Source organism: Aplidium turbinatum, chromosome 12, assembly GCF_918807975.1.
Source record: "Aplidium turbinatum chromosome 12, kaAplTurb1.1, whole genome shotgun sequence".
Taxonomy (NCBI): Eukaryota; Metazoa; Chordata; class Ascidiacea; order Aplousobranchia; family Polyclinidae; genus Aplidium; species Aplidium turbinatum.
Genome location: NC_137483.1, coordinates 17385468 through 17397491, shown reverse-complemented (window position 1 = coordinate 17397491; position 12024 = coordinate 17385468). Strand labels below are relative to the sequence as shown.

At 36.5% G+C, this 12024-nt stretch overlaps 1 protein-coding gene across 1 annotated transcript in view; it reads right to left on the bottom strand.

Annotated features, from left to right (window-relative positions):
• The window catches only part of LOC145780878 (uncharacterized), a 127856-nt gene that overhangs the window by 73396 nt on the left and 42436 nt on the right, over positions 1–12024 (bottom strand). Inside the window, exon 4 of the mRNA XM_082592530.1 lies at positions 2556–2790. Within this exon, the coding sequence (XP_082448656.1) occupies positions 2556–2790 (235 nt within the window). The remainder of the gene's footprint in view (positions 1–2555; positions 2791–12024) is intronic.

Here is a 12024-nt window from a genome sequence, read left to right as displayed (position 1 = left end):
AATTTAGTATTTAGTAATTTAGTTTAGCATGTCTCGATTTGCAAATGTTTATTCAATCTCTTCTTCGCTCTGCACCTTACAACTATCAGTCCACGACATAAAGAACGCTTGTTTTTAAGTACGATTTCTGGCACATGCAAGCTTAAAAACTTATTGTTACGTAACAATTCCTTCCCGTGGCAGACAGTTTTAAGAATGGCAGTTAAAATTTTTCGGTAAAAAATCTAGAAATTGTTAACAATACAGGAACAGTATAAGTTCAATTACAAATAACTCTGTGGCTCACTGAAACCGTCTTCGTGGCCCACTAGTGGGCCATGGACCACAGTTTGGGAACCACTGGTCTAAACGAAACGGGTCTGCTACTATTCGGTGAGTCCGATTTGGTGAGTTTCTAACCTCTAACCCTAAAACGGCAATGATAATTAAGTTACGGTACCCAATAATTAAAAAAAAAAATTGAAAAAATCCCCCGCTAAGGGACCGGACTCACCGAATCGGACTCACCGAAACGGGCCAATCCAAAACGAAACAGCACAGACCTATCTTAGCCGGTTTGGGACCTTATGAACAAGGGTGTTGATCCTAAAATATCATGGGCTATCCACAGCTATGCTCGGCCTTAGAGTAGAGGTGGCTGCAGTAATTGTGGTTTTTGTGTTGCTGAAAAGCTTGCCATATTGGAGGCCGCTTGTAGCCATCTTCTGAACAAGCGTTCTTCTTCAAATCAACATAAGTTTAACTTGATTTCTACAGTTTACTACGGTTATCGCATTCTGCTTCTCTATGATGTCACAATGCTATTAAATCTGGTTGGTCCCCATCTGGACGTCGAGATTTTATGACATCCGATGCAGGTAGTCCTTTGTAACTCTGAGGTTTTTTTGCGAATTAAATTAAGGTTATAATGTTTAATATCTTTTCAGGTATTACCGATTTATTGTTTTTGCATATTTTTCGGGACCCTCTGATGATCCCCCTTTTAGGGTGAAACAGGCTGTAGAGGTTTTGGAAAGTAATAACTATATTTGATGTAATTTGCTCTGCTTGGCGTTTTTGCTTGACATTGAGCACTTTTTGTCGGAATGGCTCGTTTCGGTGAGTCCGATTCTGTGAGTCCGATCCCTTAACGGGGGATTTTTTTAATTTTTTTTTAAATTATTGGGTACCGTAGCCTAAATTATCATTGCCGTTTTATGGTTAGGGGTTAGGAGTTAAGGTTAGGGGTTAGAAGTTAGAAACTCACCGAATCGGACTCACCGAATAGTAGCAGACCCCTTTTTGTAGTATTAATAGTATTTATTGCTTCCTTCTCTATATTTGTTTGTTTTGTGTTGATATTGTTGCTTGATTGACCGACAAAATTAATCTTAAACATGTTCTGAACGAACAACATTCACAGCGATGCATTTAACTAAGTTCTACATATAACTACATAAAGGTTTTTGCTATGTGTCTTCCAGGTCAATCGGTCAATAGAGAAATTAAATGGTGCGTAAAATGTTGCAAGACAATCACGACTAACTGACATGTGGAACGTGGGTTCACAAATAGAAGATTACAATAAATTAGTTCAATGGCTTGCACTTTATAAAGCAAACAGTTAAGAAAAAAATAAGAATCAATAACTTTTGATATAACTAATTTGCGAATAAAAACACTTTCAATTATTTTTTCGATTAGTAGAGTATCGGTAAAGAGTTTGTTCTGTAAATTGCACAAAAGCACACAGTGTAAAACTCAAGAGGATTTATCATTATAGATATTATGTTATGTAACCATGCTATATCTAGATAAACATTTAAGAAAATCTCCAACTAAATAGTTCAAATCGGCAACTTTAACTCTTGCCCCCCAGGAAATAGCTTGTGTCAGTAAAATATCGAGGGCAATGGCATCTACCAATAGTAATGATAAAATACTTTAAAAACACTGGCCATAATTTTTACCACGATACTTCATGTTTATTGTTTAGCTGAAATATTGTTTACTTGTTTAAAGAGGTTGGAAACCTACATTCATCCTTTTATGAATTTTTTTTTTAAACAAAATTGACGTTAGCTCTACAATGAACGTTTTAGGATTAGGGAACATAAAAATACTTTTTTAAAGTGACCAAAATTATTCTTTTGTATCTGAAAATTGGCAATCAACATAAATCTAAACACATTGATTGAGTTTAGTTCCATTAAGGATAGGGGATCTTCTGACTACGAAGCAGCAGGCCAGCAATCAGCATATGAAAATAGGCCAGAAATGCATATGCCAAATAGGGCTCTGCTGATTCTCCATGCATTTTTAATAAAAAATACTAAATTTTAACACGGTAGGATACTGTAATACTGTATAAATGGCAGCGTCAACGCAGTAGCCACATTCCTAGTGGCCTAGTTTGCAGTTATAATAACTCAGTAGATCGCTATTTCGATGGATGCTTGGGCACGTTCTTCCCACAAAATGTTTTGGTCCCTCACAGCTATGCTATCTACAGTATCTAGCCATACACTTTTACAAGTTAAAAAATTAGTAAGTTGAAAAATTAATATTTTAATTACCTTTTAATGTGCCACATACTGCTCCATGAGTTCGTAGACTAGGATCATAATTTTTCAGAACTAAGGTTCCAGGAGGATAACTAGATGCTGCATTAGTTAACACAATGCGATCGTGTTTTTTTGCACCCTTGAGAGACAAACGCAGCCCTGATCCTGTGATGTTGGCATTGTCAAGCCATTTCCAACCGTCATCATCAAGAGGATGGACTCCAACCCATAAGGAATTATTACTTCCCTACAAAAACAAAATGATTAATTACTGTTGCTTGAACTCGTTTGTCCCACAGCAAAAACATATCCATCTGTGACTAATAATTGAAGAAACAGCAACATCAAAAAACAAAAGTTTGCTTCTTCGGGTTTGCGCTAGACTCTAGCGGCTAGAGCAACGCACTTAAAGAGAGCTCTGCTAAAAACACGAAATCCCGTGAATAAAATAATTCACAAATGACAACACATCAATAACCGAAAAAATCCCTTTGTCTCGGTGACAGGTTTTGTGTCAGTGGTTCCTCTACAAATATGTAAAGATAGCAGCAACAATCTTCTCACAATTAACCCTATCTGTAGCGACACTGGGTTTTATGGGGACGCCCGACTCTGATAGTCAAATATTTTACATAGGGACGGCTCGCTTTGTTGATTTTTCTTGCAATATGGACAGCTGAAGGGTCACTACAAAATTTCAAAATTAAAAGAATTGCAAAAAGTTTTGTTTGCTTTTACGTAAATTCATGTTTAGCAAATGAAATGCTATATTTTGCGTGAGGTGTAGGATGCCAGAACATGACAGAACCTTGCTACAGCAGTGTGAGGTTAACTACGGCTACCATTGTAGCGTGAAATCTATTGACTAGTATAGCATTACATCACATATTTTCATGCATTTATTTTGGCAATACACACTTTATGCACACGCAGCCAGATCACATACGCTGCACCTGGGTATGCGACACATGGCGGTAGACCACAAGCTGTAGTTGCACCAAATTTTGTCATATCACTATGACCCTCCAGCTGTCCACCTTCTTTTTGAGTGAGCAATCCCCTACTTCTACCATCCCTAATTTCACAGAAGGAAATATTCTATAAATGTAAAATTTCTTGACTTTTAACTTTTGTTCTTTGAGAATTTTTTAAACCTACACAGGTAATTTTTCAACCCCCTGCCATTCACAATAAGCATTTCGTCTCAGGTGGCTAGACATTTTTGTGCAATGCTAGATATATACAATTTAATGTAAGTGCAATATAAATGTTAGTGCAGTCACTTTGACATGTAAAAACACCCAAAATTGCCTTATATTTATGGGAAAAAGTAATTTGTTGTTTAGTTTAGCATTACTTTATGTTATAATTCAAAAATTTCAATTTTGAAGCTATTTTTGGGAAAGTAGAAACAAAAAAACAGATTTTCTGACGTTTTTTCATGACACTCTATTTGAATAAATTTGTTGGGTAAAAATTTAATTTCTATACGCACAATACACAACAACACGTGGCTTTCATTTTGTACAGTATTTTGGCTCTGTGATTTTCATAGCTCCCGTTAGTAGCATGGGCTTAGATAGCCCGTGACGTGCTTTCCACATACACAAACAGCTCGTATTGAGATAGGATTAAGAAGAACATAACATAAAGCCTTTTTCCCTTGTTCTTTATACTTCGACTTTTTACTATAACACACAAAACTATGTAAAAAAAGAATGAGTGTGTTTTCCACACAAAATCTAAATTCTAGCACAATGTAAAAATTTGTAAAACACTTTACATTCCCCATTAAAAAGCTTTGTTTGATTAGCAAGGTTACAAAATACGAACACAACTAAGCGACATATTAAACATGCACCATTTTATCATTAACTACTGCAGTAAAACTGGTAAAATATGCGGGATCTTTTAAAACAAAAATTAAGGTTTTCTTTAGGCCACAGAAGCTTGCAACAAAAATGCAAATACAGTAGAATTCGCCTAATTTGTCTCCTCAAGGGGATTAGAAAAAAGTGACGAATTGGGCGAGCTAACGAATTATGCAAACAAGTCAAAACTATACAGACTGGTATGGATGAAGTGTTACTTGCTGTGAATATATTTATTGTTGATAAACCCGAAAATAACCCTTTGTTTGTTTGGGATTGTACACGTGTTGATCTAACTAATAAGAATAAACCCATATTGCAGTAAAAAATAAATCAATAGTTTTTTTTTACTTTTGATCATGTTGCAGTAATTAACAAAGCTGTAAATTTATAGGATCAATAAAAGGACAACGTGTGAAACGTGATGTAAATCACTACTGTGAGACGTAGAAAATGTGTAAGTTTAATGAAGATTTATGGAGTGTTAATTTTTGATGGAACAACATAAAAGTTAAGTAAATTAAAAAAGCTCCCCCAGCTGACAGCACTGAATTGGAGTTGCGTTTTATTGTAATATCGAAGATGCAGAAGAACAATGTCAAACAAACAATCTAAGCATGTAAACACTTGAATAGATGAATTGAATCTGCGTATGACAAAATACCCGAGCAAAACGTTTCTCATGTATCTAAAGAGGTGACAAATTGAGCGAATTAGACGATGGTGAATTCTACTATAATTGTTACGGAACTGGCAAACTGAGTTTTTTTCTAGCCCTTGCAACTTTTACAAGTGTCAAAGTCCGGTTTCATTTTGTAACTAGTCCGTTTTTTTTTTCAAACTAGTCAACCCAACTAGGCATCTGAAAAGGTGATGCTTTGGCAGGAAGTGGGTCATAGTATTTTTTATACATGAACTGCCGATCCAAGGTCACTCTCAGATATGTAGGGCAGGGATCGTGTCGGATAAGGGTTCCGTCCAGAAACACTCGTAACTGACGACCAGCTTCCTTGTTGTGAAGGTGGAAACTGGAAAGGTGTGATGGTGGTTTTAGCTGGGCTGAGTTTTAATGTCGAATCCTTCAGGTATTGCGAGATCAGCTTCATATCGTTGGTGAGGACATCCTGTGCCTTAGTCCAGTTTTTGTTTATATATCGTCTGGGCTAAATTGTCTGCATAGGTGTACTGCATGGAGTTTATCTGAGGAATATTGTTAATGTAAATATTGATAGGGCCCCCCCTTAGTTAGGGAGGTTAATTTTTAATTCAGCCCTGATTTTAGGATACAACAGTATATTCCAAGTACTCTAGAATATTTTTTTTGGAATTTTGTCCAAAACCAAAATCTAATCCAGATCAAAGTTCATCAAGATAACATGTTAATGGGCTTAGCCTATGCGGGTCTGCTACTATTCGGTGAGTCCGAATCGGTGAGTTGCTAACCTCTAACCCCTAATCTTAACCCCTAACCCTAAAACGGCAATGATAATTAGGCTACGATACCCGCAAATTAAAAAAAAAAATTGAAAAAATCTCCCGTTAAGGGATCGAACTCACCGAATCGGACTCACCGAAACCGGCCATTCCGAGCCTATGCAGCCTATTCTTTCACGATAGAAAGAGCCTACTTTTAGACGGAAAATACTTTTCCCCAAAACAAACGTCGAGTTTTTCAAAAAATATCAACCTGGAAGCATAGGCGCCGACTCTGGGGGGGCGGTGCCCCTCGTGAATTTATCTCGGGGTGGCTGCTCCCCCGCAAATTATTTTAAAAAAATCCTAAAGCAAATGTTTGTAAGTTCAAATTTGCGTTAGTTTGACCTTCATTGCGTATCGATCTCAATTAAAAGATCTACTTGTTGCAATAAGAGCGCTGCTCCTAAGATAACAAAAGAAACAGAAGTACGGTAGCTGATAAACGCCAGCATGGTGCCGTTGAAGCATCGTAACAATGACTGAAAAACGTTTTTCTTGTTTTTTCCGCTTTGTTTTTTCTTGGGAGTGTCAATAACGAGGTGCAGTTTGCTCAGTTTAGTATCTACGCGTATTAAGAGCTAAAGTTCAAAGTAGCCTACAGGCCTCGAAATTCGTTTTTGTTGACGGCGGACAAACGTGTCCGGTTTGAGCAGCTATCTCGGCGGACAAATCAAGTGTCACGGCGGACACACCAGTTTTAGCCGTCGATCGTCATGCTTAATCACTTTATCTTGATAATAATTCTTCGCCGTTTCAGAACTATAACTATTAGTCCGGCAGCCCGTGACGTTTTTGTAACATCATAAGGTACAAAAGGTTTGAGTGTTTTATCAACCTTGCCCACTGTGGGATGTTCAGAAACCCACATCCGAGGTTTCACTGCTGGGGCGTTTGGGGGCTACGACCCGGTGAAAAACCCATTTTGGGGGTCAAAAAAACATCATAAGATACAAGAACAAAACCTACGCCAGAGTTTATGCCTTCACTTGTAGACTTTGGAACAAGTCGATCTGGGTGCCCCAGGTGGGGCATTCCCGAATAAGGGGCCCCCAAAGTTGGGGCAAAATACGTAAAAATAACATCATAAGGTACAAAGATGGAACTTCTTTCATCAGTTGGGGCATGTTCCACTGAGTACGAAACAACTTTTCTTATGGCCCCAAGGTGGGGCTTGACCTTATTTTGGGGGTCATCAACAGTATCATAGCCGATGTGGCCTTTGATGAACTAGATGCTCAGTTCGTAAATTTTTCCAGTGTTCCTTTTGTCGCGCAGTGTCCCAAAGTGTTCTTGGTTGGCTGATTGATGTATTGAAATTGTATAACCCCTAAAATTCACAAAATTAACATTATAAGGTACATGGATGAAACCAAGTGTAGGTGATAGTACCTCACTTACGGACTTCAGAACATTAAAATTTGGTCGCCCCAGGTGGGGCATTCCTGAATAAGGGGCCCCCAAAGTTGGGGCAAAATACGTAAAAATAACATCATAAGGTACAAAGATGGAACTTCTTTCATCAGTTGGGGCATGTTCCACTGAGTATGAAACAACTTTTCTTACGGCCCCAAGGTGGGGCTTGACCTTATTTTGGGGGTATAACCCCTAAAATTCACAAAATTAACATTATAAGGTACATGGATGAAACCAAGTGTAGGTGATAGTACCTCACTTACGGACTTCAGAACATTAAAATTTGGTCGCCCCAGGTGGGGCATTTCCGAATAAGGGGCCCCCAAAGTTGCAGGGTTTTTTTGGGTTTTATTGGGTTTTTTTAAAAAAGATGCAAAAAAAGGTAGATTCATGCTTATTTCACCTCAAAACTACTTTTTACGAATGAAGTGCCTTGCACTCACAGTACATGCTTGCATAACTCAATAAAATTATACACTAGGGCTGTTGTTGCTTGAATGTTGCATCATCCATTAATTTCAAGATCAAGTTGGATGTTGCATCATCCACTGATTTCTATACCAAGTTGATGCTACCGTTGTAGAAATCACATTATTGCATCATTTGCTTTAGATTTGAAGGCAAGGAGCATTTATGCCATCATGTTTAAATATTTTTTATCATTTATATATTATATATAAAAACAATAAAAACTATTAATACTACAAAAAGTGCTCAATGCTAAGCAAAAAAGCAAAGCAGAGCGAATTAAATCAAATATAGTTATTATTATACTATCTGAATCCTTAACAGCCTGTTTCACCTTTAACGGATCATCAGAAGTTCTTATTCAAATAGAATCTTCTATTTATATTTGAATAAAATCTTCTATTATAGAATCTTATATTCTATTTGAATAAGAACTTCTGATGATCCGTTAAAGGTGAAACAGGCTGTTAGGGATTCAGATAGTAATAACTATATTTGATTATATTATACAGTATTAATATATATAATATAGTAATGGATGAGCAATTGAGCGATTGCCGATTGCGTGGCCAATGGCCATTTAGGCAAATGCTCTGAAACAGCCATGCGTTAGAATCCAGAATCTGCAATTGGTAAATAGCCTCCTAAATTGCATTTCACATCATATATACAGACTACAGTAGAGTAGTACTTTCACCAACTGGTTTAACTATAAGGCCTTCTTGCATAAATGAGTTTAGTGTAGTATACACAAAGTGGCATTACTTGATTTTTGTGTACTGTACAATATCCACTGTGTTTTCAGTTTATTGTTGGAAATTTACTTCACAATCTCATCCTTAAGTCCTAATTTAAAGTTTGTTTTAAGTGTCTTGTATTTTTTTTGTTCATTTTTTTAACCCTATATGGACAAGATTATCGTTTAGTTGAAAAAAAAAATTTTTTTCTATTTTTTGAAAATATTTTAGTTTAGTCAACATATGTTTTATGTTTAAAATTTTTTTTTTCGAGTATTTTAATTTTTTTTCAAACGTAGCAAATCTGTTACGTCAGGCACATTCGCACTACCTACAGAATTTTGAAACGTAGCAGATCTGTAACGCCAGGCGCTTTAGCAACAAAAGCACACAATAAGCAGTAACAAGCAACTAGTTTATTTTCACTCAAAACAGCACAAAATTGTTCATTCTTTGTGGAATTTCAAGACAGTGTTTCGTTTTGTCTAGATGCAAGGGTGTTCTTCACACTTCTTACAAAAGTATAGGCAGCTTGTGCAGCCAGACATTTTGCATAACCCCCTTTCTTTGTAAATATATATATGCAAACTTCTTAGGTGTTTTGCCAAGACGTTTGGAAGGGTCCAACTGGACCAAATACAAATAGGACTGCTCCACAATAGCTTCATCATATAACAGTTTGAAGTAATGGGCTGGTGATGAAATGTGGGTCAGCTTGTTTACGCACAGTGGTCATCGAAGGAGTGTTTCTCATGGAAGGACTTTTTTTTACACAGCTCTAAATTGAACAGGGTGGCTTGGTTGGCCTTGTTGGTGGATTGATAGATTTCATTATGCCTTCATCTAAAAACAACGAGTTGTAAAAGAGTAAGGAAAAATACTACAAAGCTGTAGTATAAAAGTAAATAAGAATCACCATTATTTTCATTTATGATTTTGGCATACATATTATGCATAGTACAAACATTACCTATTGTGGGATTGAGAAATAAGTGAGACATTCTCCAACAAATACAAAACTCAATGTGGCTCAAGAGAGCATGGTAGAGAGTCCTTTTTACCATCCGAGTATATACCGAACACATCTATAAGACAAATAATGTTTGATAGTAGAGAGGTGTGATTTAGATTTTTAGTTGCCGTTGCCATGTGAGCCTCTGGTTATCATTATAACATGGAATGGATGTTTTTGCAGTACATATAAGTTTCTTTTGTGACAAAATCCACTCAAGCTGAGTCAATGCTTGGTTATATGAAAGGTCAGCCGTTATACGTGTTCACTGATAGTGTTTATTGGCATAAAACTTACTTGAATCACTAAAGCTGTCATCTGGCACATCAACAAAGGTAGAAGGGTACTCTACTGCAACATACTTAGCGTCAGACTCCAATGTATCAAAACATTCACCTTCTCTTTTTCCACCAAATGGTCTTGTATACCAACTTTTTCCATAAAAACATCATGCATTCATTTTGCACCTATGAAAATAAAACTTTACTGTTGACAAATCTAACAAAACAAAAGTTTTGAGATCAAAAAAACAGTTGCATGATGGACGAAGTCAACAGATTTGTTACGTTTGAACTTATGATGACTGTAGCATATATAAACATTATTTATGAAATATTTTGTTATCAACTACTCCAACAGTCTTATTTTCAAATACAACAAAAAATTCAACGCACCTGGGTGTTCTGAAAATCCAAAACTTTACGAGAGAACATCTAGGCTAAGCTGCTGTTGCCATGAACCTGACTCAAAAACTTTGTGTTCAAAAAAATTAGTGAAGCGAGACCGTAGTGTTTCCAAAATGAAATAGCACTATTGTCAGATGACACAGAATAAAATTCTTCAAAATTGAAACTGATGACTGCTTTTACAGTAAAATAAATAGCGATAATTTGAAACGTAACAGATCTGTCACAAATGTCCATATAGGGTTAATTTTCTAATAAAACCTGGACAAATATGATGCTCTGGTTTTTTTTGGGTTTTTTTAAAAAAACCCACCCGGGTTTTTTTGGGTCGAGTAAAATACCGACAACCCTGCAAAGTTGGGGCAAAATACGTAAAAATAACATCATAAGGTACAAAGATGGAACTTGTATCATCAGTTGGGGCATGTTCCACTGAGTTTAAAACAACTTTTCTTATGGCCCCAAGGTGGGGCTTAACCTTATTTTGGGGGTATAACCCCTAAAATTCACAAAATTAACATCATAAGGTACATGGATGAAACCAAGTGTAGGTGATAGTACCTCACTTACGGATTTCAGAACATTCAAATTTGGTCGCCCCAGGTGGGGCATTCCCGAATAAGGAGCTCCCAAAGTTGGATCAAAATACGTAGCCTTCTTCTTCAACAGATTGATCATGTTTGATCAGCTGTGATCTCCCTTATGAACTGCCTCCATTTTGTTCTATCCTTTGTTTTTATTAGTGTTTCCGGTATGCTTTTTATTCCTGTAATTTGCTTGATATTGTCAAAATATTTCATTTTTTGTCGTCCTTTTGTTCGTTTGCCTTGCACCATCCCAGTCAACATTGAATTTTCCAACGAGTTGCTTCTTGCTATGTGTCCGAAATATCTCAATTTTCTGAGGTTAATGTTATTAATCAGACTTCATTTATCGTTTATTTGTTGGGAAACAAATTCATTTGTTTTTCTTTCTACCTACCGTAGCTATTTCTACCTACCGTAGCCGTAGCAATACGTAGCCTACCGGTAAAAATAACATGATAAGGTGCAAAGATGGAACTTCTTTCATCAGTTGGGGCATGTTCCACTGAGTTTGAAACAACTTTTCTTACGGCTCCAAGGTGGGGCTTAACCTCATTTTGGGGTATAACCCCTAAAATTCACAAAATTAACATCATAACGTATAAAATCAAGTGTATCTCGTGTATATTTCAAAACGTCTGCAAATATTTTGGAAAATCAACGAAGCATGTAAGATATAATATCTACACAGCATAACATTTGCTTATTAGGTTAAAATTTATCACTATGAAAATACATATTGTATGCAAGGGTGGATTGGCGGCTAATCATTAGCCTACTGGGAATTCGAGAACGTTCCTGGTTGGCCGGTCAGAGGGTCACTGGTCACTGTCCTGTTTTATGTACAAAAGAAAATTTTATTTTAAATATAATAGTCGTAGCGCTATATCCGTATTCTTTGTTTGAATAACACTGACAATGATTGAAGTTACAAATCGAAGCTTGCTATACAAATACGTACAATGTCTAACTTTATAGCCTACATCATATTACCGGTGAAAGACTTTTTCTGAAATGAAATAAATTGTTTGTAAAACGAGCATTTTTATGCTAAATCTATTTTGATAGAAGTGGACCGTTATTATTTTTAAATTCCGGGCTAATTCAATTTGCTAATCCGCCCCTGATTGTACGTAGGCCTACCTACATTTAAGTTTCTTTCAGACTAAACACTGAACAGAAACAAATCACACTATGTGGTCTCATTTAAACAACTGAGAGGACTTCTCGAATA